This window comes from Rissa tridactyla, chromosome 3 (assembly GCF_028500815.1).
Source record: "Rissa tridactyla isolate bRisTri1 chromosome 3, bRisTri1.patW.cur.20221130, whole genome shotgun sequence".
Lineage (NCBI taxonomy): Eukaryota > Metazoa > Chordata > Aves > Charadriiformes > Laridae > Rissa > Rissa tridactyla.
The window spans coordinates 73,478,510-73,506,295 of NC_071468.1; the positions used below are offsets into that span (position 1 = coordinate 73,478,510).

Here is a 27,786-nt window from a genome sequence, read left to right on the forward strand (position 1 = left end):
CCCTAAAGCCATGGCAGGCCCTTTCTTGAGGGCACAGTTTATTATTTCTAACAAAAACAATGGGGTAACACAAAACAAAGATAATTCTTAGACCAAAACAGACTTCAGAGGCTTAGAGTCCTTTTTGACACCTCTGCTGCCCTCTTCTCGTGCGTTTTCATCTCCTGCAGTTTCTTCAGCTGGGCTTCCCCCATGATTTCTTAGTGTAACCTGGGGCTCCTTTTGGGTCTCAGGTATACACAAAGTCAGTGTGCCTGGGTAGGTGGGAGTTTCACACGTGTGCTATGGTTACGTTGCAGTCATTGGGATTGTGTGGAGTAAGCTACTGTACTGTTACTGTACTGTATCAGTGTTAGAATCGAGTTTTCAGCGAGTACTAAAATTAAAACCATTTTCTTTAAAGACACTATGCAATATAAGTGTGGCAAATCTGGTTCTTGAGTCTACAAGTACAAAGATTTTTTTTTCTGGCAATAACCTGCAATTTCCCATCTTGCTAAAAAGACATGGTAGCAAAGGTTCTGCTTAATTTTAGTGGTAGCTCATGTAGTTCAGTCCCAAAAGGATTACCTCTGTTGTAACAGTGATATGTGTGTTCTCCAAATTACTATGCAGATTGTGTATTCCAGCAAAATAGTAACAAGAGTATGTTAGAGACACAGGTTTAAATTGCATTATTTTAACTGAAGATCCCCTGTTTCGTGGATGAATGTATTACTTGTGTCCTAGTGCTCATGGTCATGATCGAGTAAGTATGGGAAGAGAGAAAGGAAAAATGGCTCCCTTTTCCTGAAAGATAGATGCAGTGATGTTTCTGAAGAGTCCTTCATTTTAGTTTTGTATCAAATCAAAATATTTAACATGGGCTGAAAAAAAATGAAGGGATTTGCTTGGTTGTATTTTATTTTCATATAACTTAATCCTTTCTGAACAAAATTGAAAGAAAAAATTGCTTATATTTTGATGGAAACTCCATTTGAAAGCAGAAATAAAAAAACATTTAAATTTGAAAAATTTTCACATTGAGTACCTTCACAAGTTAAGCTATAAAATGTTGTTTAGAAAATATATGGAGAAGTATAACTTAATTTTCTTTTCCTTTTTTTTGCTTCTATGTCTCTTTCTTTATCACCTCTTACATTCTGCCATCTCACGAATAAAACTCTCTCAAGTCTAACATAAATTTAGTATTTATGGAAAAACGCCAACCAATCAGCTGTAATCCGTTGACAAGAACATTAGCAAAATGTTATCCAAAAGCCAAGAGCAAAATGGGACCTGTTATTTTCCAAAACTGTGTATTTCACATTCTAATGGTTATTTAAAGAAAAGTCACGCTGTTGATCTCAAAATGTGGAAAATACAGTGGAACTCAGAGTGTGTTGCTACAGACAGACTGTCACTTTGAAACATACAGGCAGACTTCTACACACCTACATAACATAAACTAATGCTGCTCTGTCGTTTCGATAGATCTCTGCTGCTTACATAGTGTAGGAATGAGACTAGTTTTTCACAACTATTCACGTGTTCTCTGTTTTGCCCCGTGGAAAGAAACCCAGACTTATTCTATTCTGCATTTCACTGGGGAAAGACTCAAAAGCTCTGGGTCCCACACACAGCGCATACGGACAGTCTTCGTTTTAGTTTGTGGTAAGTTGTTCAACAACAAGGATCTGAGCAATACCCATGACTCAGATCTTGACGTATGAAGCAAATGCATTGTGGTTGCAAAAGGTGAAGTGTGCTAACCTATATAACCATCCCTGAAAACCTGAATTTCTAGTTTCCCTTGGAGGAAACCAGTTTCTGATTATGGTAAATAAGTAATCAGAACTGAGCTGTGTCACTATATGTATACATTTTAAATGATTTTTTTGTTTCAAATACTGCTCGAGTCAGGTACTTTCTGCAGCATGTTAAGATTTTAACTGATCGTAACTGATTGTCTGACTCACTGGCTGCTGATGGTACTTTGGTGAGTAAGGTTTAGAGCCGTACATTTAGTGGCGACCTTGAGTCAATAAATATATGACGAAAATGAGCGTTGAAGTATTCTCTTGGCAAGTACAAAAGCGAGTGGTGTGATGAACTAAGAATGGGAAAGGGAAAAGATCTGCAGAGAGCAATCCTTACAGTGGGAGTTAGTCTGCGAAATGAGTTCAAGAGATAGTCTGTGAAATTGTTTCCCCAAGTGGGACTGAAATCGCTGCCAAAGACACATGCCCTGCGGGAGAAGGATAAGCTGCAAACCAGCGTTTGCTGAGCAGGTGCTGCAGCTCAGGCAGCAGCAGGTTATAGCCCTTGGGCAATAAATGCAGTCCTCAGTTTTGCCTTGTCTTTATTTTCTTTTCATTGTTGCCTGTTTGCTTTGACTTTCTCCCTTCTCTCCCCCCATCTGCTTGATAATATTCTACGGTCCTATCTGCTTTGAATTTTTCCTTTCCTGTTTTCTCCCTCCCTCCTGCAGTGTCTTATGCATTCTGTTATCATTAACTTTAAATTCCTTCCTCTTAAATTTTGTCCTTGTCCCATTCATCTGTCAGTATCTGATAATAAATGAGATAGACAGCATTAAAAACAACCCCAGGCACGCCTGTAGAAGGAAGTATGGAGGAAGGGGTCTGTTTCCAAAGCACCTGGAACATGATCTTATGTTTTCCAGCCTGTTTTTGCAGTGGAGAAACATCACAGAAAGGGACTAAGGTAGTAAGGCATTATTAGAAGCATTTTCTCATGCTTATAGAATAGCCCTAGAGTAATCCTGGACCTTTCACTGTTTAGATTCTTGTGCCGTATCTGGGAAGGCTTGTGGTTTTGAAAATGTTCGTGAAAGGAATCGAGTTTTCATCCTCAAGGCTTTATTATTTTTTTTTCCCCAAAGCTGTTGTCGGATTCACTGTAGACTATAAAGGGAAAATTGAAGCAGCCAGTGCTCATCTCCCACGCTCTCCTTCACGCGTGCAGTTCATCATTTGTAAAGCACATCTGTTTCTTAACTGTGTTATATCTGGAAGGCTTTCATCTTTGCAGTGATATTTCCTAATTTCTTGAAATGTCAGCTCTTGGAGAAATGATATTACTTCATTAGTCTTATAATTAAGGCAGACTAATATTTTCTGTCATAAGAGCTTGTTTAGTTGCTTATAATTTCTCCGGGCTTTACCATATTGGATGTGAATTTTCCAGGGTTGATACCAGTCATAGGCTGCCTCTTTTTCTCCCCGAAAGCATAAAAAGTGGCTCAGAACAATACAAAAAATCCTTTGCGGATGTACTTTGGAGGAAGGGCTTGCTATTTTGCAGGGGAGATTGCTATATTAAAAATGTGTGCTTTTTTGCTATCTGAGAAAAATTAGCTTCAAACTAACCAAGCCTATGAAAATAAAATTGCACTTTATATGTGGTAACTGAACAGAGTCATTAGAATATGACAGCTGCATTCTATGTTTTTGATATTTGGGGAAAACCCAGCAAGTGCTTGGAGCCTTCCCCTCAGCGCAGCGAGGACGTGCTGGTGGCGCCCTTGGTAAACTTCTGTCACTGCTTCTGCGCTGATGTTTACCCACAGCAGACTGCAAACCTGGCATGGATTAAAAGCTGGCTCAGCAGCCCTCTTTGTCCCGCATGGATGACGGCAGCAAAGAGTGGCGCAGGCAAGCCTGTTCAGGTTTCCATGTGCTGAGTAAGGGCATCGATCACAGGATGGTCATATGATGAAAGCAACTGAGTAAGACCCTGGAGGGTCTCTCTCTCGCTCGGTCTCTTTAGCTTTCCATGCATCTCTCCTTGTCTTCTGTGACACAGAAGCTAGCAGCTATTGCTCTCTGAATAAACTACTACATACTGTGCGATGCTACATTCCCTGAAAGGCAGGCCCTAGACATTTCAAATTGGACACCCAAAATTAGTAGAAAATGCTTATAATAATGCCTTACTACCTTAGTCCCTTTCTGTGATGTTTCTCCACTGCAAAAAATATTGTACAAGCAAAAGTGCCACAAAAAGAAATTAATGAATGTTTGTGAAGCATTTGGATATTATAGTCATGAACACTATAATAGAAGCTGCTAGGAAATTAGCCATTAATGTAATTTTATGACTTGTATTGAGAGCAGAGACTAAACAATGTGCAGTAAATAAACTCCATTTACTCAATGACAAAACAAAATAGAGGCTAACTATTCAGTGAGCAGCATTCATATTAACACTGTAGGAAGCAGGAGATGTAGCCATGTAATTAGAGATTCTATCATACTGGATTTTCCTGAAAATGGCTGAGTGGATGCCATGAAAGCAATATTAATATTGCCATCTCCTAGCTTTGGGGGTTCTTGACTTTGCAGCTACAGCTTTCGGTGACTGTAGGTTTTGAGGCATTTAAAATGTAAGATTTATATACTGTTGAAGCTTTTCTTTATTTGTTTTAGCTATTGCACAAGCTTTCTGCATTGCAGAAGAAACTGGGATATATTTGGTTCGCATATATATACAGTATCTATTTTTCTTTGTCCTCACCTTTGCTCTAATTGCAGTAATTCTTTGCTCTTCTTAGTCTGGAAAATCTTCTATTTTCCTCATAGTTTAGCAGTACAGACACAGCTAACACAATCCAGTTAATCTACTGGAGGGCCAGCTAATCTGTTTGTCATCATAATTTCTTCCATAATTGAGAGTTCTGGTTGGGAACCACAGGAATTGCAACAAATCCTCCCAGCTGCTGAGATTTAGCAGTCTCATGAGATTTACCCTAACATGAAAGGCTAAATCCCAGTTGCAAGAATTTAGAAAAAATGAGAAGTGAGATGCCCTCATGCCACAAAGTGCTGATCCAAGATAAGATCATGATATCCATTGTAATGTCTTCATTGTTTTTGAAAATAAATTTCATGTGTCTGATTTCCTGCTATTTCTTCTGTTATGCCTCCACGCTCTTTGAATTACTTTGGTATGTAGTCCTTCTCAGCAATTTTTATTTCTTTTCTTCCCCCCTCATTCCTATTGTAATGATCACGGTTTTTATATCTGGCTATACCTTACTGCTGACTCAGCTTTCAGTATTTTCCCTTTTAGTTGGGTGTTCACAAACTTCAGAGCATGTCACGGACCTCTGCCTTTAGTCTTATTTTACTTGCAGTGTCCTGCAACTTGAATGAGAAACTGAAATAATCCCCCTTCATCCCAGCTACAGCCAGTTATTAAAGCAGACTCAGTCATTTCAGATATGACGTTGTGGAGGTAATTCTGACTTTGCTCCTGTACATATTAAATCTAAGTAAGGGCAGAGGATAAAACCAGATATACAGTTAGCATTAGGGTTTGGTTTAGTTTTAGGGTGAAGAGGGTGACAAACCTATCGTAATGGTAGGACACAGGGTAATGGCCTCAAATTGAAAGAGTGTAGATTTAGATTGGATATCAGGAAGAAATTCTTTACTGTGAGGGTGGTGAGGCACTGGAACAGGTTGCCCAGAGAAGCTGTGGATGCCCCATCCCTGGCAGTGTTCAAGGCCAGGCTGGATGAGGCTTTGAGCAGCCTGGTCTAGTGGGAGATGTCCCTGCCCATGGCAGGGGAGTTGGAATGAGTTGATCTTTAAGATCCCTTCCAACCCATTCTGTGATTCTATGAAACACTAGAGCTCCAGTATCAATAAAGCTGCAAGGGTCTGCTCAAGAAAAGTCGAGTCTACAGAAAGACATGTCTGCCAAGAAGTGTTTTGTCTAGCCCATGACTCGGGGACTTTGGCTAAGGCTCAGCATACGCCTTGCTTTAGAGCTAGGAGGTAGTGTGTTTGGGACTTAGGAGAGACTGAGCATAAAGCTACAGTGGAAGAGGGAAGCAGGGGACTGTATAAGGAATGGCAGGCCAACAAAAACATGTTTCCCCTATGAGCTTTTTCATCTGGACCATGGCTGGGAATCCTTTTGTTTGGGTTTAATTCTGGGTGTTGGGTAGAGTTAATTTCAGGAGAGAAACAGATCCTGTAGTTCCCAGATTAGTTGAGATCTTCTGTTAAATCTTCAATGTCTATCTCAAATGAGTGCATTGCACTGATGACAGTGACATGATCAGAAGGGGTATTACAGTCACGCGAGGGAATTGAATGTAAGGGAAGAATACACATTTTGCATACTCTTTTTTGGATGGGCATATTTGTGGGGCTTTTTTTGCTTTTCCACTGGGGTTTTATCTTCTTCTAGGCATGTTGCCAAGCACTGGAAACCTTGCCAGCGGTATAGCATTGCAGAACTTTGCCTCTCTATCTTTCTTTGCTTTAGTGATTCTGTCAGAGGCTATGCAGCATGCAATACCCTTAGCCCATGTTACTCTTCCTCTCTTCCACCTTCCAGATTAAAAGCTCCTGCCATATCTTCCTGCTATAAGAAAAAAAAATCAGAAGTAGAACTATTTTTGTTTTAGTGGATTTTTATGTAGCAAAGCACAGGGAGACACAAAGCAGAGACAGGTAAACGGGGCCTTGACATTTAGACAGAAATCAGGAATGCATTGCAACCTGGAGGACAGAGGACTTCTGAGCAAAGGCAGTGATGGAGACAAGTGAAACCATCAACTTCTGTTGAGCTTGTGACTCCATCCTGATTCAAGTTGGGCTGAATGGGGAGGCAGGGGTGAGCATAGGTGACATGATCTCGGTTTCTTAAAAAATTTGCCCTTCAAGAATAACCACCAGCATTTATGTTGATAAAGGTACAAACTTTCCTTTGCTGGAAGAAAAGGATCAAAGGATAGGAGTAGAAGTGTCAGCAATGATACTGCCACAGTTGGGGAACATCCCGTGATAAAGCCTGCTCTGATACGTGTGTCCATCAGCTGTTGAGTCTGTGGTCAAAAACCTGCCAGTGGAACTGATGACCAGTAGAGATGGGATCACTCTGAATAACCACAACAAACCCTACTGGTACTCTAGTATTGGGCATCATCTGTGCCACATAAGAACAGTGTTTGTTACGAATCTGCATGAAGGTCATCTTTTCTGTCCCCAAAGTCCTCCTATATATGGTGGCCAGAAGTGACCTGGAAGTAGTGTGGAATTTTTAATGAAGGGATTCCTGAGAGCTATGAATGATGTTGGAATCAAGGGATTTTGAGGAAGCTGCTAGAAACAATCCCCAAAAAGCAGATCTGTTTCTCCACACTGAAAAGGGAGAAAGAGTGGGGTGTTGGATGCAGTGCTGGCCAAGAAAGCATGTTCCTGGTCTCACTGACAGAAGAGTCCTACTGCTGTGCTAACCAGACAGCTCCTGCTAGAAATGGAAATTTATGCCCAAATCTGAGTGCACTCATCTGTGCCATACCTGGTAATCTGCTGATCCTGCATGGATAATTGTGACCCAAAGTGGTCTGGCTGTGAGCTGAAGCTCATAGTGAAATTGTGTATGAGCTGCTAATTCAACCTTCTCCTGGACTCTCTGGTGCCAATATAGCACAATGAAGTCAGAGAAAGTGCCAGTTAAGTAACTTGTGCAATGGATGGTGTTTTAGTCCTGTTTTTCCAAGTGTTCTGTTTCAAAACCTCCATCTAACGTTGAGCTATAAAACCCAAATAGATTTACTAAGAACTGGGTATTGTTTTGGTTTGACCTTCCTATCCCGCAGAACAACATCTCATGGTGAGCAATTACTTTGATTCATTATTACTCTTTAGAGTACTTTTTCCTCTGAAATACACACTTTTGGATGAAGTAAAATATTAAGCCTTTTGAAGCTGGAAATTCAAATAAACCTTCACGCTTTATAAAAGGAATTTAGACTTCCATTTATAATGGAAATGGTACTGTAAATTCAGATGTGCTTTTGACAAAAAAAGTGAATAAGAAATTAAATTATTTGCTTTGAGGTTAAGGCGTTATTTTGTCACAACCCGTATTGCTTTTGGTACTGTATGATTATTATTGCAAACTCAATGACTTTGAACTAAGAATCCCATATTCAAATGCTATTAAAAGTAATTTTCATTATATTTTTCTGAAATGTTTTAATCAGATCATATGAAGTCAGGCAAATGAGGTAATATACACTATGTGTCCATGTTTCATTTTCCATAATAACTGCTTCAGTTACACTTACCTTGTCATATACTGTTGCTCTATTGTATTTTGCAAATCAGGATCTTTTCAACTGCTAAGTTTATCTGGAGTCAGAAACTACATATTCCATATCCTCCATATAAACCTTAGCGGTAAATTCATATTGACTTAAATGAAGCTTTTCTAACCTAAGAAAAATAGACATAGAATTTGAAATATTTTGAAGTCAAAGGAACAGATACATATGCCTAAATACGATATACACTTATGTTGGGTTTTTTCCAAAACCATATTCTGTATTGTAGATGTGTTCTTACATACACAAGTGTAATACTGGTTTAAATTGTATCTCCCAAATAAGCCAACTATTTACTCTTGTTGCATACATTGTATTATTGCTCATTTTTTCAGCTTTAGCAATATGAGCTACTAGCAATATATGTACAAATACTGGCTCATGTAAAGACTATACTTTTGATTATCCGGAACATAACATTCAATCTTGCTAATTGGAAGCTCTTTTGGATTTGGTACAAAATGAAATCCTTCTGAAAGGAGACACAAAATTAAATACCTTTTACATACTCTTATGAGAATCAGTCACTTTGGACATTACTAAGTGATATCTTATAATTCAAGGAGAAAAATATCAGTTAATTTTTTTCTCAGATCATGTAGTTTATTAGTTTTCAGATGTTATTCTCAGAGCAGTTGTATTTAGAAATTTCAGAAACATTCTTACTCAGTTTTTAGGGTAGACAAATTTTCTTTGGGACTTGAATAGAGTTGAACTTGTACTCTGTCCTCTCATTCCTTTGATGAGAACCTCAGTCAAGGAGTTGCACATTTATTGATTACTTAGTTTTCTACAGTCTAATTAATGAATTAATTTAATTAATTAGTTGAATTAATTAGCCTGTTTGACTAATTAAAATTATTACTAACAAATTCCAGCTTTCTAATGAGATTCCTTTCCTTGCCAAATAAGTATTATTTTATCCAACTCATCTTCAAGTCAGAGGACAGGAATGCAGTCCAGAATATCTGGATTTCATTTTCTTTTGTTAATAAAGCATATTCAATGTAGGTCAGTGGTGTCTGCATTTGCCTCTTTTTATTTTCTCTTTATTCATGCAAACCCATATTTCATTCCTCATGTTTGCTCAGCCAAGGTGTCACCCAATGTTCTCATTTATTTCCTCCATTTCTTCTGTTGATTTCAAGCCTTACAGATACTAAAGCAGTTTGTTGATGACTCCTTCTGTACTTTTCCCTCGTAATTGACAGATCAAGTAGTTAGCTGAATAGGCAATCTGCTTGTTGTGCAATACCACAAGTGATTTATCTTAAAAGTTTGCATAATAGGTTTAGCTGTGATTAATTTAAAGGGAGTTCTCCTATGAGGAAATGGCATATTTCTGATAACTATTTATCATCATTTGCTTCAAATGAGGGGTGGAGCTAATCTTGGAAAGAGCTTTGTATGTTTGTTGGATGGAAGCTGAATGCCGCCCCAGCTGAAAATGCTGACTCATCTCAGTTTTATTTGCATTTAATTTACGCTCAACACAAAGCTAAATAGTACCCTCAGAGGGGCAAACTAAAACTATTGCTTGAACAAGTCCTTGTAAGCTACAGGGTTTAGTGAGAGAGGAAAAATATGTTTTAAAAGGTGTAGATAGGAGTAGGTTGTTACAGAACAGGGGCGTTGAGACGTTTGCGGTGATTTGAGAGACATACTGGTTTTGTTCATCTAACAGCAGCAGAGCTGAAAAATTGCCAGTAACTCATTTGAGATATGACGTGGCAGTGGAATGGGGAAGGCTGCAGGGTGATTTCCCTCTTGGAATGTGAGAGCCCTTCTGCAGTTTCGGGGATCTTTCGCTTTTAAGATGTTGAGGTTTTAGCACATACCTGCACCTTTCCGTAGTTCAAGTGGCATCAATGGACTTGGCATCAATTTCTACCACAGCAGCCTTGGCAAAATTTCTTGGTGAATTTTTCCTGGGATAAGGCCAGGCTGTCACTTCTGAGTTCTCATTACCTAGAAATCAGTAGGACTTTCCATCAGCAGTAAAATCCAGATTTCACTCAAATGTGTAAGCAATATTTTGTAGCAATAAATTTGTTGTGTAGTTCTTGTTGGCTTTTTTTTCCCATGCTATTGGAATTTAATTAGCATAGCACAGATTATCTTTTAGTAAATATGCAGCATGTTTATAAAAGCTAAATTATCTTCCTGGTATGTTTCACTGACTGGTAAAATTAATGTTTTTTATTTGTTCAGATGGTTTTTTGGCCCAGTCAAACGAGCAGATGCCGAGAGACAACTGTCATACCCTGGAAACCAGGCAGGAGCCTTCCTAATTCGAGAAAGCGAAAGTCTAAAAGGCAAATACGCACTTTCAGGTATATTCTAGTTTTTCAAGCAATGTTTTAAAAATTTCTCAGGTGATCGAGACTTTTTCACTTTTGAGAATGATAAAATGTGGGCATGAAAATGAAATCAAGTTCATGATAATATTTCTTTACCAGGAGATACATAAAGAAAACTTGGCAAGAGTCACCTGGGTTTTTACCAACATTTATTTTACAGGCTTTGTTTATTAATATGCTCAGAACAGAAATTAACTTTCTTATGCTTAGTACTTCTAGTGCTCCAGCTGCCTTAAAATAGAAAGTATTTTCATGATTAAAATGCCAAAAAATACATTACAGTTGTACACTACTATTCTGATTGGTACACAAAATAAAAATTAAACCATGTTGGCAGATCTGCGGTTTAAGAAAATTAGATTTCTGCTAAGCACACCCTTAGGTTTATTTTTATTTGTTTCAGGGGCAAAACGATAGGAAGATTGTCAAACCTCTACTTTAGAATCAGTCACATTTCATTGAAAAGTTAGTTGTAAACATCACTAAAAAGTTAGATTTACGATGATGATGGGTTTTGAAATGTATTTGAAGTCCTTTATTTGAATTCAAAGGACTATAAAATAATTATTCGATAATAATTTTACTTACATATATGTACGTCATCTTTTTCATGTCAGAGATATATGCCATATTAGGTAATAAACATGATTTTTCGTCGTTTGTTTCCGTGAACATTTTCTATCAAACTTGTCATACAAGCGTCAGTCAAAAGTATAATGTTGTCCCTGAGACAATAGGGCTCTACACCCAAACTTCCTAATGTGCTCTAACTATAGAGTTGCATATGCCAGTGAAGGGTCTTGATGTTCGTGAATAACCCATAAGTTGTCATGTGCAGAGTTATGTCAGTAAAATGAGAGGCGTCTTGTGCTTAACCAGATTCTTTCATATTGACTCCTCTTCTGCCTCGATGTTTATGTGTTAGTCATCTTCTGAGCATTACACAGAAACACGTTAAGCGCTTAATGAACTTTTGACACATTCTTGGTTTTTCTTTCCAAATCATAAGGAAAGGATATACACCTGCAACGTCTTCTGCTAACGGGAAGGTTGTTTTTTATTGCCAAGACAAAGAAATATATGTTGCCTGTGGAGTGAAATACAGGGAAGTTTATGAAATAAATACAATATTTACAGTTTTAGGAGAGTTCATTCCATAGTCTTCAGTTTGCCCTCAAGGAAATCTGTTCTTGCCAAGAAGCTCCGATAAGAAAACTAACACCAGCAAGGAATCAGACTGCCCCCAAACTGTGACTGAACTGACCCCTCTGTGTGCGCTTTTTTTATCCAAAGACTGTATTATAGCCGCAAACCTTTCAAAATACTTTCCCTCTATATGCCAACTTAACCCTGTCTTACATCGTTTCGGCTTCCTTCAAGTGTTCTTCATCAGTGAACTGATTTCATCCAAGGACTGGGTGAGACCTATAACAGCGTGATGTTATGCAGGGAAGGATAGATAGGCCTGCATTATCTGCTTAATGCTGGCACTTGAATACATGACACCTTACTAAAAATCAATGAAAAATCTTGCGCTTGTGCACCTAGGGGTGGAAATGCAATTTCTTTTTGTTGTTCTCGAATTGTAGCCTTCTAGGAAAGATTCAAAATCTTAATTCTTCACCCTTCATCCTGAATACTTCTCTAACAGGAAGGCAGCAGTACCTTATTTATACTACGAAGTGCCCCAGAGAAACATCCAAGAGAATGGAAATAAATATTAGGCCAGCATTTGTGGTAGGATGAGATTTGATGCTGCTGTTTATTTTTTTTTCTTACAAATCATGGATAGAAACTATATTCTACCTGATTTAGCATATTTGATTCAATTATAAAAGCTTGTGGTAGACATTTTTCAAGTTTCTTAGGAGATCTGATGATGACTGATGGCAGCGAGGTATGAAGCCATCAGTGTGGATTTCTTCCATGCTGGTTCGTTTGATGAAGGCAGGGAAGAGTGGTGCTGAAGAACATAATATACGCAAAGGCTAGGCTCCAGCTACAGGAGCCAGCCCTCCATGCACAAACACAAGTTGTCTTCTGAGCATGTATATGTGTGTCATCTCAGATTTATTAAACATTTGTGCTCCTTTAGGAAAAGAAAGAGAATAAACTCTGAAGCAGTGTGTAGACAGTGAGTATTAATGACATGATTTACCACTGCAGCTATGTCTTTTAGCAGCTTCCCAGACTTGAATGTAATTTAGCCTCAACATGATACTTCATCCTGAAGAGCTAAATAATATTTGCTGCTTACTGAATAGGCTTGACTGAATGGTGTCTGTTTGTGTTCTGCAAGCTTCTTTGCTTCCAACCTAATAGTATACATAGTGGTCCAGACATTATATGTCCATAATCTCATTACTTATGTCTACTTTTGGGAGAGCTAGTGCATTCTAAAGCAAATTATGAAGTGGATTGTATTGTGGGGAGAATTAATTGGAAGGAAGGTTGCTTAGTCCACCAGACGCTAAGGAGAAGGCAGTGTTTCTGACTCCTCTCTGTTCCATCAGAATGAGTTATGAGACACTGAAAGCTGAGGCAGAAAAGCAGTGTTTTCTTGAGGAACAGTGATTCAGGAGAATTTCTTTTAACAGGTCTTAGATGGCTTCTGTCTCTCCATGGTAGCTGGTACACTGACAGGCAAGAAGTCACAACCTGATATTTTGGAATGCATCCCTAATTTCTGTTTCCAACTTTTTCAGTGCAGCAAGAATAGACCCCCAAGCTCCCATCCTCTGTAGAACTGCTTGGGTTTGCTCTACCTGCTATTGCTGTTTTGGTTCCACACCAGGGTAGATGATAATGACTAGAAGAGTGATAACCTGGCTTTCAGAATTAAGGTCTTTAAGAAAACACTGTAGTGCTCTCTCCAACCTAACATTTAAGTATAATAAAATTAAACAGGAAAAGAAGTAGAAAAGGAAGACAAATTTTTACCCAAGCACCCATAAACTGATTTTATGACTTTCATGCTTGATTTCATACTCATGGGCAATCTGTAAGTGACTTAATGTTAATGAGGGAGACAAATGGATCTTCTCAGTAAAAAAAAAAAAAAGAAAGAAAAAGAAACCCTACCTTTCATTAAAATGGCACTTTTCACTTCTAACTTGCCTTGATGGAAAAACTCACAATTTGTAAGATTTACATGATAAAGGACTATTTAAATTAAAAACAGAAAGTCATATTCAGAAAGGTTTTTCTCAACTGTGAATAGCTAAATGGAAAGCACATCAAACCAGATAGGCCACTGAGATGTGTTGCTATAATTTTAAAGTGTTTGACATTTTAAAAATAGGTTTTCCCATTTTAAAAATGCACATGTTGTCGACAGATTTTTATGTTGATGACTCCAGCATCTGGTGTGAAATGTATTAAATTTTAAACATGTTGGTGCCATCTTAGACATTGCCTCTTTTTAATTAAAAGCCATAATTTAGATGTGCTCAGCTTAATTGAGTGTCATTGCCAATGATACCAGGAGGCTCTCCACTTCCCCCCCTCACTGAATAATCGTATCTGAAAGACCAATTGCATTAAATGACAATGTAAATGGTTTGTGTTTTCTTCCATTTTTTTCCCCTGCTCCTAAAAAAAGATTGTGTGGTTTCCTCTAGGCCAGATTGGCTTTCAGCATAGGAAAGAATAGGTAATAGTTTAAGGCAGCAGACTGATAGGAGTGACAAAATGATGGCCCTAGCAGGAGAACAACTTCAGAGCAGCTGCACTGAACTGCACAACTGCACCTATTCTGTGCTGGTGAGGGTGATCTCATAAACCATCCTCATTCCACATCCACAGTTGGCATGGAGAAGGAGCACAGCTCCTGCCGGCAGAAATGCGCTGTCAGTGCTAGGGAAGGACTGCTGAAATGAAAGATGTTGGGACACCGGCAGTAGTGGTGCCTTCGTTCCTCCATGATTCATTTGGTGAAGATGTCGACCCTATTGATGCCACCATAGAATTGAGTTTTGCTGCCCTGGGAAAGGAGTAGTAAATTATTTTATTCTCATTTTGGGGGAGGCAAAATCTACTCCTGCATGGCCCAGTCTTATGAAGATGGGAAGCAGGGAGAGGGGAATGCTTCTGTTAAAGTGAATCCCTGAAGAACTCTAATGGGGAGCGGTGATGCTTTTGGGGAGGGCAAGTTGAGGAGGAAACCACTGCAGTCATCACCCCTAATTGCTGTCAAGCCACGTGAAGCTGAAGTTGTGATCCTGTCCCATTACATGCTCTGGCGTGGATGTAGGGATGACTGGAAGCACCGAGGGGGTTATGGCTAGCTCTTCCCTGAGTGACACGTGCTCTGTGTCGTGTTGGGCAGAGGGGCCGCACGATGCTGCAGCTCTGTGAGCGTGCCATGCAGGACTCGTACAGACGGACTCAGCCCTGGGCTACAAGTAAACAGCCCCCTGTCAAATACTGCACTAACCTCAGCTGCTTATCACAAGAAAAGACAGTATCAGCGCAGAAATTTTGTCCAGATCTACAAACATCACCCCCTGACCTGTATGCTGCCAATCGTAAGGCTTCATACAAGGCTCATTTAAGAAATTACAGCACATCCTTCAAACCAACTCTTGCATTAACATTAGCTGCTTCACAAGTAATAATTATAATGCTGCCAATAAATAAAGCAGGTAGTCAAACTACTATCACTTGTGATGTACAACTGAGACTGGATTAACACAGTCATCCTGTTGGCCTTTTTTTCATCATAATTAGCAATTCATTTGGCCAGATGCACTTTACTGTGAGCTTTGGAAAAGTCATTACATTTCCAGTCTGTTGTTACTGAATTAATCTTTTCCTTCGTTTTGCTTCAGCCCTGTTTCCGAATGACACATCACAAAAATATGCATGCATTTTATAATTAAAAAATACTAATTATGAGGTGTTAAATTAAAAAGAAATAGCGTTTGAAAAGTGTGATGTGATTATCTTTTTATTATGGAGTTATATTTACAAATACTCTTACTTCTGGTCCTCATGCAGCATTTTAAGTTACTAGATCATCTCTCTCAAAATATTACCTGTGGCAGATATAAACTCTACTAATATTTTCGACAGCTCCTGTATGCCCTCTGGTGGCCTGGGATGACAATCGCACAGTACAGTAGAAAAATTTTGTGTCATACCTGACAGTACTCAAGGAAGGAGAGATTTTCCTGTTTAACTTAATCATTTAAATAACGAGAGAAATTATAATTTATATCAGCTTTGTTAATTGCATGCAACCTATAATTTTCTATATTTTTTTCTGCATACAATATGTAACTATGTATTCTGCTGTTAGTATAACCAAAGTGATTGCCAAAATTCATGCAGTATTACAATATGAAGGATGTATCAGCTATAATATATCCAGGAGGGAGCGATAAGATTTTCTTAGAACTAGATTTTCAAATGTGACAGACTGAGGCTGCTTCTAGCATTGAAACATATTTCCGTTGAATTGTTTAACTAAGAATAGCCACTAGTCAACATGACTAAAGTGAATACGTTTGCTGGAGTTTTGGCTACTAAAAGGTATACTGGAGGTAAACATCAGAAGGCCTTTCTCCTATGCCTGTCTTTTGCTTTTCAGGCTTCCATCTTGCACGAAGGCCCTGAGAAGGGCACAGTAATGGTAATCTCCCAAATCGATGGGTATGGAAAGAGCCACCTGGCCTATTGGAAAGGTGTAATGTTTGGTGATGAGGACCAGGATGGCAACTGGAGCATCCTCCTCCCCTTGAGACCTCTCTTCACTCATCATGGAAAAGCTCTGTGTTGTTTCATTAACTGCAGGGTGGGATACCCCTCTGATAGGAACTAAATCAGTTACCCTTCGGTATATAACATAGGCTCTCCATGGCCCATTGGAAATGGACAGTGATGCCTCAGTCATGGAGTGTCATGCTAAATGACACCCCACATGAGGTACTACATTCCTTTTCAGCTCTTCAGAACTGCCCTCTCTGATGATGCTCAGCCTGCCATTGCTACTGGTGATGTTGCTTTATAGAAGAGATCTCTAAGCCAGTGGTCTCCAAACCTTTTTGATTGTGAACCCCTACCAGTAAAAAGATTTTTTATCATTCACCCCAATATATGTTTATTTATTTATCTGTATATTATATACATGTACTACTATACTGATAGATTATGTACATTATAGAACATAACACAAAAAAAGAAATTAAAAAAAGGTGAGATAAAGACGAAGTAAACAGTATTTTAAAATATTCTATTTTATTTTCTTTATTAATGGTACAAAAAATACTTTTTTTCCACACCCCAATGGATTGTCTTGCGCTCTCCCTGGGTTGCATACACTTTGCTTTGTAGACCACTACTGTAAGTCAGATGTGACAGAGCCATCAGAAATAGCAATGAGAAGCCCTATATTCCTTAGATAACACACTAGGTGAGTGACAGTGCATTTTTTGTCCACCTCTGGCCTGCTGCTGGTCCAGGTCTAGCTCCAGCATTCTTTCTGACACCTCCAAAAAGTGCTCTGACAGAAGAAAAGACGCAAATAACCTACAGGAGGTGAGGAGAGAAAGGTCTTGTTGATTAGAATGAAATCTATGAATGATTAGAATGAAACACATTTCAATGGAAAGGGAGTCATCAGATACTATAACCAGAGCATTATTGGCCTGATTTTTACATATTCCAAACATGCATAAAACTCAATAAAATCCATGGAAGATGTGAGTGCTTTCCAGAGAGTCATGGCTGTGTGGAGGGTTGATCTGTTTGCTCTAAAATGCCTGCCAGCCTAGCAGCTGCTATTTGGAATGTTAGCATTGATAAATGAAATATTAAAAACTGATTAAATTATTACTGTGAATTAGATGCTCCTGGCTGGTTTTGGTGCCTTACAAGATCAAAAATATGAGCTGCCTCACGGAAGATGTCTTCGTGTATTTTTGTGTCAGAGATTTTGTATAGCTGTCAACTTTGAAACTAAAATTATTTGTTTTAAGATCCTCATAAATATATTTAGGAAAATTATGATGTTTTGTCCGTAAGCTATATTGTGCCATTGCTATAGTTCTTGGAAACTGAATATATTTAAATCTTTTCAGTTTTTGATGGTGTATCTGTGAAGCACTACCTGATCGGAAAGCTGGATGAAAGAGGCTTTTTCCTAACCAGAAGGAAAACTTTCAAAACTCTGCATGAGTTGGTTGACTATTACAGTAAGAACAGTGATGATGACCTCTGCGTGGTGCTCGGAAAGCCATGCCTAAAGGTGACAGTGGATGCTACATTGTGCAGCATATTTTTTTCTTATCTAACTCATCAGATACCAGTCAGAAAGTGTTAACCCCGTATCTGCTTCTACCATTTAAAAATGTTGATGATCTGCTTATTTTCAGGAAGTTCTGAGTAGTGCTACAGTTTCATTCTTAAAGCTAACATCTTAATAATAGAATACCATGCCATTTTGAACAAATCATCATGTGGCTGGAGGAGAAAATATGCCAAATCATGATTTATGAATACCTTATTATAAATGTATATGGAGATGAAATCTCCAACTTCATAACTCTAGCTGTCCATAAGTAATTACTGAGCAATACCACAGGGTTGAGGCAAGCAATACGTCACTGTTCAAAAAGCTTGCTAGAGGGGTGATTTCTAATTTTTGCTTTTAATGACAGGATATTTTCTTTAGAATATTTCTTATTTCTAACAAAAAGTACCTGGGGTGTGGGCTGTATTTTATGCTCTCAGGTTACTTTATCACGCGTGTGTACTCTAAGGAAGCATTATTTATATCAGTTGCAACTGTACATGACACAGTTAACAATGACATGTGTATACTGTTGAAAACCTATCAGAAGTTTCAATTACTTTATAATTTATTTTCTTTTACCAGTTACAAACTCCTACTACTTTTGATTTGTCATATAAAACGGTCGATCAGTGGGAGATAGACCGGCAATCTCTGAAATTGTTGAAAAAATTAGGATCTGGTCAGTTTGGTGAGGTATGGGAAGGACTGTGGAATAATACCACCTCTGTGGCGATCAAAACATTAAAACCAGGTATGTGAATTACTCTTAAATGCTAATAATGTGAAATGTTAGCAAGGGTGCTCCTTTAGTTTTTAAATGCTACTGAAAAGAGAGCCTGTCCATATGTGCAACCATTCTAAAAATCCATGCACTTAAACAAGGAAGTTAGTAAAGCTCAAGGTCCAGATATTTTTTGGTATTTTGAATTACAATTTTATACAGTTTTCTGTTTCTGTTATGAACTGAACTCATTCTTATTCAACATCTGTATTACATAAAGAGCCAACCCCAGCAAGGCCATCTCTTTTGTACAATATTGCTTGTATGGAATTGAATGACTACATTTGATCTGTAGGTGAAGTAATCAATTTACTACTGGTTTGTCATCTGTAGAATTTCTTTTAGTGGTTAGATGCTATGTTGTAATAATTTCTTTGGTAATATAGAATATGTACTATGTTAAGTTTGTATTTAAGAAGTGCTTTAATCTTAATACAGATTGAGTAACATTTCTCAAAGTTTTTAATACACAACATTAATACCCAATATTTGCATATAATATAGGCTTGTTACTAATACAACTTTTAACATTTGGCTTAATTATTTTTCATTAACTTCAAGTAATTTGTGCATTTTAAATTGACAACATAAAATATCTGCCAGCAGATGGCAAGAACAACATAGATAAGAAAGGTAGCCTGGATGATATACAGGTTTTTTAAAAAGTGATATCAATAAAATGAGTTGTCGTTAATTGAAAAAGCTTGTGTTGGGCATTAATGATCATGTTTCAGGAAGCAGACCAGATTCAGATCTTTGATTCAGAAAACAACTAAATATTCTTGAGCCCTGCTTGAATGGTCTCCTGAACAGGGAGGAATTTAAGCACGCATTTGAGGGCTATCTTGTATCAGGATGTTGTTTGTGTTTTGGAACTTGCCAATTGAAAACAAATAAGCACCTTTTTTTTCTCTGCTTAACTGAAATTAGAAAAACTGCTGACTAAAAGCCTTCTATAATTCATGTGAAAGACAGCATGCTTTTTTCAGTAAAATGATGCTTCTCCCTAGAGACCCAGTAAACACAGAAATCATCTTGAAATCTCTTTGTCCATTTCTCTTTCCTAAGACAGTAGCCTATACTTAGCCTATACCTTTTGTCATAGGGATCCATATGCTTATTTCTATTAACTTCTGAAACTACAATTCTCAAACCAGTCTTTTTCTCCTGGTGTCTGACCTGAAGCATTCTGCAGTACAAGCCCATGACCTCTTGTGTTACCCACCATGATTAAAGACTACCTATTATTTTCTTCCTCTTTGCAGCAGTGTTGTACATACTAGAAAACTGTTACCAAGATCCTCTTTGGTCTTATATTCTTTAGGTTAAACAGCTCTAAGAGATTCTTCGTGTAGCTCTGGTGTTTTAGATGTCCCATTTTTTTCAGAAGATCTTTACTGGGCTGTTCCAGGTGGTAACCATATTTTTTTCCAAGTATGATGCTAACAGGAAGAACAACTCTAGGTGTGTAAAGAGAGGGATTTGCTTCATGTTTCTGACGTGCTAGACCTCTGTTTAAGCAGCCCAATATGATGCTTGCCTTTGTTCTCCATACGACAAGAATGTAATATTTCCATCTGTGTCCAACATCTGGACAAGTCTGTTTTATTGCAGAAGACTGAAGGGTTCTTCCTAAAGTGTGAGATCTCTTAAACAATATTTAAAGAAGGAAACTAATGAAGCTCAAATGAAAAACAAGACTAAACTATCTTAAATTTTTGTGACATTAAATTTTCTTTTAGAAATTGTCTTTTATTTCATCTTTAAGAAAATATGTGGCAATTAGCACTCTAGGAAAAGAGTTTTTTCTCATCAAACAAAATAATTAGAATTTGAACAAATTGTAATGCATGCATTTCTACTTATTTTCTTTAGTGGGAAAGTGGAGCTGACGTTTATCTCGTTGCATATTCAAAAATGGGAAGCTATCTTAATCATATTTCATCTCCTCTTAATAACTCATTTAAAAACTCTTAATTCAGCTTTGCCTTTTGTATAATGGGGACAGTACATTCTATCAGTTCTATCTGAAACAAACTTCTATTTTAATAAAGGATTCAGTTAGAACTGACAAGACTTCCCGGAAATACATGAAATACTACTGGCAAGTTCCAGCTGCAATTTACCTTCTCCCTTCCCTTTCCCTTTCCCTTTCCCTTCCCTCCCCTTCCCTTCCCCTTCTTTTCCCCTTCCCTTCCCCTCCCTTTCCCCTCCCCTTCCCCTTCCCTTCCCTTCGACTGCCAAACATTTAAGGCCAAACATATCTGTGGAGAGCCGTTCTTTGTTGTTCAATTCATTATCCTTTTCATGTCTTGCTGAGATCACAATACTTCCAGCACAACATGAGCAGGAAAAGAAGAAGGCTTTTTTTTTGGTTTCTATACTAATAGGGTGTCCTGAGAATGCACTTACAGAAGACTATAAAACAATAAAAATTGATCACATAGACTTCTTAAATATATTTATTAGCTAAAAATTAAATTTTGCACTGGAATATAAACATAATATTTACATACAGGCTAGCACAGTGCAGAGGAAGAAGCCACTTCAGCTGTGATGCTTTTTGTAGTATCATAGTTCAGCTGGGGAAAAGGCCTTGATTAATCAATACTTTTTCCATCTTTGTTTTTTTCACTGTAGTCTGCCTCCTGTTAAGGTCAACAGTAGTAGCCTCATTGATTTCACAGTGGGTTATATTGAGTTAGGGCAGACACAAGACTCACCTGGATGTGATGTCTGGGTAGTGAAGAGTTTGTGAGCTAATACTGTGATAGAGAAGTCGTGCATTGCACTTAGCGATGCTCAGAATGAAGACTTTGACTCTCAAAGCTATCTTGATAAATTGTATAGGTAATACTGAATCTCTTATCACTGTACTTGTGAACTATCATCTCATTCCATAAAAACAGTTCAAACAGTCTCAAATGGAAGCATGGAGCTACAAATGGAGCTACAAAGATGATTAGGGGACTGGAACACCTCTCTTATGAGGAAAGGCTGAGGGATTTGGGTCTCTTCAGTCTGGAAAAAAGACGTCTGAGGTGTGACCTTATCAACACTTATAAATACTTAAAGGGTGGGTGTCAGGAGGATGGGGCCAGGCTCTTTTCAGTGGTGCCCGGGGACAGGACAAGAGGCAATGGGCACAAACTTGAACATAGGAAGTTCCACCTAAACATGAGGAGGAACTTCTTTACCCTGAGGGTGGCAGAGCACTGGAACAGGCTGCCCAGAGAGGTGGTGGAGTCTCCAACTCTGGAGACATTCAAAACCCACCTGGACGTGTTCCTGTGTAACCTGCTCTAGGTGACCCTGCTCTGGCAGGGGGGTTGGACTAGATGATCTCCGGAGGTCCCTTCCAACCCTATGATTCTATGATTCTATGATTCTATGATTTAACCTTGTAGTATACTTCTCTAGGGAATTATCCCTCTTCTGAACAATGTTCTTCACTACTTGGAGTGCGCTGCTCTAATCAATTAGCACATTGGTTTTCCATAGCTTGTTCTCATCATTACTCATGATGAATAACATTTCAATAATTAAAGAAAACCCCCAATACCCTCACCTTAATCTGAGTAATAAATTCTTAGCTTGGTACTAATAAAATTATAGCAAAGGCTACATCTGATAATTTCATTCATCGTAATATAAAGATGGTAAGTGAATGGAAAACATAGTAGTTCCTGAGTAATCAAGAAATGCATCATGTTGTATGTTGATGATTGAAGCTTCCAATATTCACATAGGCAATATTTCAGGCTTCAAGTGTGACACACTGCAAAACGGTCCTCTCTTGTTGCTTGGCTCAGAGGTCTAAATCAGTTGTCTTTACACTATGGAAGGGAGAAGTATTTTAAAGCAAAGTCTTTTTGCTAAGCTACTTTACAGTGTAGACCCACTGGAAAAGAAAGTCATCATAACAACAGAGGAGTGTGATCTGGCAAATATAGGGGATTGAGATAGAGAGGGTTCTGTTTTAAATGGCTTTACCACCAGAGAAATTGTGAAACCATGCTTTCATTTCCAAGCAGCGTCAGGTTAATCAAGTAAGGTAATCACATCGCAAACAATATAGAAGAGCATAATGCAATCAGTATGTCGTAAATTTATAGGCCTGAAGGCCCAAAGGGATTTCTGCTAGTTTGAGTTGTTCTGTTGAGCATTATTTTGCAGTGTAAATCTGTCCTAGTTCATGTACAGTCTGAATACTTTGCTGTTATATGCCATTACATTTCACTTCTCTGCTGAGATAGAGTATTTATATTTAATCAAAACACAGCTTGTTCTTGACTAGATAATAACTAGAAGTCTTCTAGCCCTGTGATGGAGGCACAGAGAGAAGCTGCCTCTGCTGTGTTTGACAGTTTGTATCAATGGTATATCAGTATGCCTATAAGACTGTGGGCCTAATTTCTCACCTGGATTTACCTGATATCTTCCCTTTAACTCTTGTTATGTCTTCTTGAATTAAAGTAAAAGCCTTCTTTTATGCGTAGTATTTTCTTTCCATTCTGGAGGTACACACGGAGCAAATTAACCCAATTTTTAATTGTCTTTAGGAAGGCTAAATATAATTTCTTGTTATATGGTACTCTCCCCATTTCTCAGATAGTTTTTATGGATTTACATTAATTTCTATCTATTGCTGCTAAAAGACTTAAAATGATCTTGTTTAGGTAGATGACCTTCCAACCTGTAGGAAAAAATTAAACTCCCAGAATCCTGGTGAGACGTCAGTGATGGACATTTCCCAGAGCCAGTTCTCACTTGATGCAAATGTGTGATTTCTGACTTGAGAGTAATTAGGGTATTCAGAAATCTGTTTTCATTCCATTTGGAGCAAGAGCCAATTTTTCAGATATTGCACACAAACTGGAAATTTCACAAGTGTTTCTTTCAGAAACATTGATGCGTAGTGTACTAGCTACATTTTTCCTATTTTTAGGCATCTAACATCTTAGATGATATACCAAGCTTTTTCAATAATTAGTGTGAAGAAATAAGCACTTGACATGTCAGATAAATCATACTATAGATTAGAAATGTACATTACAATGAGAGAATAATATGCTATTAAAGCACTTTTTTTCACCCTTAATTGTAAAGTCTGGACAACTAGCTCAGGTCCAGGTGCCTGAATAATTGCCTACAGTTGCAGGAGGTGAATCCAGCTACCAGCAGCGTTCTGTAATTCCACAGAATTTACAGCAGTAACAAAACTGAGGAAATCCATTGATCCAGAACCACTTTTCCCCCTGAGTTTTTAGTCCTTTTTCAGAGCCAGTGGTGGATTATAGAGACCTTCAAAATGTCAGAATGATTAGTCTGTGATATTTATATTTGTATAAGATTTCTATTAACCTTGCAGGAAGAGTCACAAGACTCATAATTAAGAGTCTTTTTGTTAAAGTAATAGCAAGTATTATCTTTAATATCTTTCATTAATACAACAATATTTAGAACTTTTGGTTATCCTAAACCTCATTTGTGGGTGTGAGACAGGCAGTCATTATGCTAAAAATCATAAACACCAGCTTTCTGTGTCATCTCATCACTTCCTGGTGTTATATTCAGAGGTTGCACTGTATAATTTTGTCCCATGGACAGTACCCTCCATTGGGAAGGACAGAGATGGGGTAATGTACTTCCAACTCCTGCTCTTCTTTTTTCCCTTTTCCCTTCTGTCCCCTTCCTCTCTTCCCCTTCTCCCCTCGTTATTTCTGGCAATTTTAATCCACCCTCTTATTGTTCCTCCCACAAACATCCAGGGGAGAGTGGCATGGGAAGGGGAGACCACACCACTGGTAAGACAGCCTATCAGCCATGGTTGCTGCTGCATCCCCTCTGAAATAATCATAAATGTCCAAAGATTTGACTTTCCCTCTTCTTTGATCTTCTATCCAATTGTTCACACTGTGCTCCCGGCAACCTCCAAAGTAGGATCTGGTCCAGAGGAAAATGTCAATGGAGCAGGAGGGTTTGTTTTTGTTTTTGTTTTTAGGGGTTTTTTTGTGCTGCAGAGAAGCTGAAGAGTACCTCCTTCCGTGCTCTGTCTGTTTGGTCCTCCCTAGGATGTCCATGATGGATTTCCTTTTCTACTTGCCCTCTGATTATGCACTCTTGTTTTAATACTCTTCTATATATTATCCCAAATTAGTGTTTACATTAAAAATAATACTCCCTCAGAGGAGAATCCCATGACTGCATTTTCAAATGTCTATACACCTCCTTACCTTATGCAGTAATCCTAATATCAAAGGAAACTAACTTTATAGAGGTATGACTGAGTACACAATCACTTTAGGCATCAAGTGAAAACATTGAGCAGTGTGGGTTTGTTACTATGTTCACTGTGCTACAAAGATCAAATTTCCACAGGGAATATATAGGTGCATAAACATGAACCATCCATCCTGTGCTGAAGAACTGCATTACATGAACCAATGGTAAGCTTCTTCAAGCTTCTGAGTTACTTAAACATTTCAGCAGTTCATTAAAAACACTCCAGCTGGGTTTAAAAGTTGGATGAACATTAGTATTTCTAGGCCACAGTGATTAAAATGTAAGGCTCCTGGATGAGAAGGTGCAGAAAGAACTATAGATTTTGTTGAAACAATCTGTTGATCACTGTGACTATAAACAAAAAGCAGTAAGTAATGTGATGCCGTCATTCAGATAATCCTCTCATTTGTGCACAAGTGTTTGACGCTGCTTTGGAGACATCTGTGACATTTTACCAGCCAAAAATGTAGTGACAGATGTGTGAATGAAAGAAAAAACAACAAGAACATCTTTGCCGTAAGGAACATCTCTGACTCTTGAGTTGTTGACCCACAATCATCAAAGAGGTGTAGGGATCAGCAAATAGGGAAATGTTCTAGAAGCCAGAAATTGCTATTTCTGTTCTTGGCTCTGCACAGCACTGCCTTGCTATAGGTCCCTGAACATGTCATTTCACATTTCTGTTTTTATTTCCTCACTGAGGCATTGTTTTTTCTATTTAAGTGGAAATCATTGCAGCAGGGATTTGCACTTTGTCCTATGCTGAGCGTGATGGATTCTCTAGAACCTATTGTCTGGGCTAACTTGCTTCTCCAACCGTCAGCATGCAAAGCAGGCATCTATCATCACCAATTAATCATATCTGAAAAAGTTCCTTATGCCTGTTCAAGTTGACAGATGCATTTGTCATTATCATATTGTAAAGCATCTCTCAAGCTTCTGTCTTTGCATGGAAGCTGCCCAAGCATGATTTTTTTTTAGGAGGCTTTCTCAAAATAGTCTCTGGGTTGGTACTGTCGGTGAAGGTTTTAATAATATTTTCATCCCTTCAATATGTCATCTCTTTAGTGCATATGCAGTGTAAAAAAGCTTTGCACTCAGTAAAGTCCCCTGATTTCTCTGAACAAAGAAATTCTTTTATTCAGTTTAGTTTGATACATAACCTTACACTAACTTGTAAGTTCACTTCTGCATGGTGAGAAAGCTGCTTGAGGATTGTCAGATACCTATCTCATTCTCCTGTTAACGTGAATAATTTACACTCCGTCTCTTGTGTTACCAAGAACTTATACTTTTAATGTTATTTCTTTATTACACATAAACTTTTTAAGAAGATCACAGTATTCTGTACATAAGTTCACTTTGTATAAACCTATTCAGAAGACAAGGTTGCTCTGAAGTACAAGGTTTCTTTGAAGTCATTTGGGAGGGCTCATTGAAGGTTGCAAAAAAATAGTCTCTGGAGGGGCTTATCAAATATTTAAGGAACACTTACATTTAGGCCAGTGGAAACTATGTAAAAATAACTGACCTTTCTCTCTAACTCATTTCCAAATTATCAGTGTTTATCTTGTAATGTGAAGCTTCCTCAATTCTCGAACAAAATATTTTCATAAAGTAATCAGAACTGATATACCTGCTTTAAATAGGATTAAATTAGAGGTGATTTCTGGCAAAAACATCACATCATAGAAGACATCAAAGAAACATATTCCAACATTTTATTCTTAAGAAGGGCTTTGACATTTACAAAAACATTTTTCATTCAAAAAACAAATTGCCAAAACCGTATTTTCTTCAGGTACTGTTCAATCTACTCCCAAACCGGTGTCTTACACAAGGGATAATTGTTTCAGTAAAGGCTTCTATTAACTAGTTGTTTTTTGATCAAGTGGTTTCTACTTGCAGTAACGGGCTCTTCATCCTGTGTTTACCGCTTACAGCTGAAAACATATACTTTGTTAAACACACATGTAATTCAACTACAAACTAAAAAAACCCCATTATTTGTTTTGGTCACTATCTGCTACTTGTGCTATTTTAAGATATAAACTAAGTAAAACTGAACATTTACACATGCTCTTTAAAATATGCAGGAAATACTTACTGATTTTTGTCACTGCTTTGTTATTGTTGTTATTAGTTACTTTTATAGCGTAAAGGACGAATTGCTGCCATTCAGCTAAAAGAATACTTCCCTCCTGATCAATTTATTGGAAGTTGTCATACGCGAAAAACGTGTTGCTTGGTTTCAGTTTGTTGGAAGAAGTTTATAGCATGATTAAACTGAGAGATTCCTTGTAGGCAAACTTTGATGAAGGGGACAAATCAGACTGTCATTTTCAATGGTGTGAAGAAATCCTGTATAATGATCCATAGAGGGCAGGTGATTTGGTAGACCCCAAGTTAGCAAATACTTCGTCCTTTTTAGGATCAACATCTCAAATTTTGGCACCGGTGTTAAATCACTAGTCACACTTATGCATTTATCTTTGGAAGCAGAATACCTCATACCATGCAGCTTCTCTGTAGACTTTAGGATTATTTCCACGATACATATATCTTGAAAAGAGTAAGCAAATGGGCAACAATATTAAATAGGTATCAAAGTGAATCCAAACCATTTGAAGATAACCCTAGTCTTTTTTTTTTTTTTTTTTTGGTAAAAAAATCTAGGATTAGTGGAAAATTGAAATAAACCTGTAAGGATTGTGCTGCTCTAAATAGGAAAGGGACATAGTGTTAGCATTACAGATAATTATTTTTTCCACCTGACTGTCATAATCCTTGCTTTATCCAGACTAAGTATGAGTCATTTACTTTTCATGCAGGCCGCCACTTTCCTCTGTCAGTGACAAAAGGAAATGGGTATAGCCCGTACCTGTTGAGGAGATGTATTATTGGCTGCTATCCATTTATTGATGGCATGGAAGTCCATTGC

The 27,786-nt window shown here is 38.0% G+C and overlaps 1 protein-coding gene across 2 annotated transcripts in view; it reads left to right on the top strand.

Annotated features, from left to right (window-relative positions):
• Positions 1 to 27,786, top strand: part of FRK (fyn related Src family tyrosine kinase) — a 52,809-nt gene that overhangs the window by 12,497 nt on the left and 12,526 nt on the right. For both annotated transcript variants that reach the window (XM_054195213.1, XM_054195214.1), the window contains exons 2-4: positions 10,337 to 10,458; positions 17,565 to 17,731; positions 18,362 to 18,530. In XM_054195213.1, the coding sequence (XP_054051188.1) occupies positions 10,337 to 10,458; positions 17,565 to 17,731; positions 18,362 to 18,530 (458 nt within the window). The remainder of the gene's footprint in view (positions 1 to 10,336; positions 10,459 to 17,564; positions 17,732 to 18,361; positions 18,531 to 27,786) is intronic.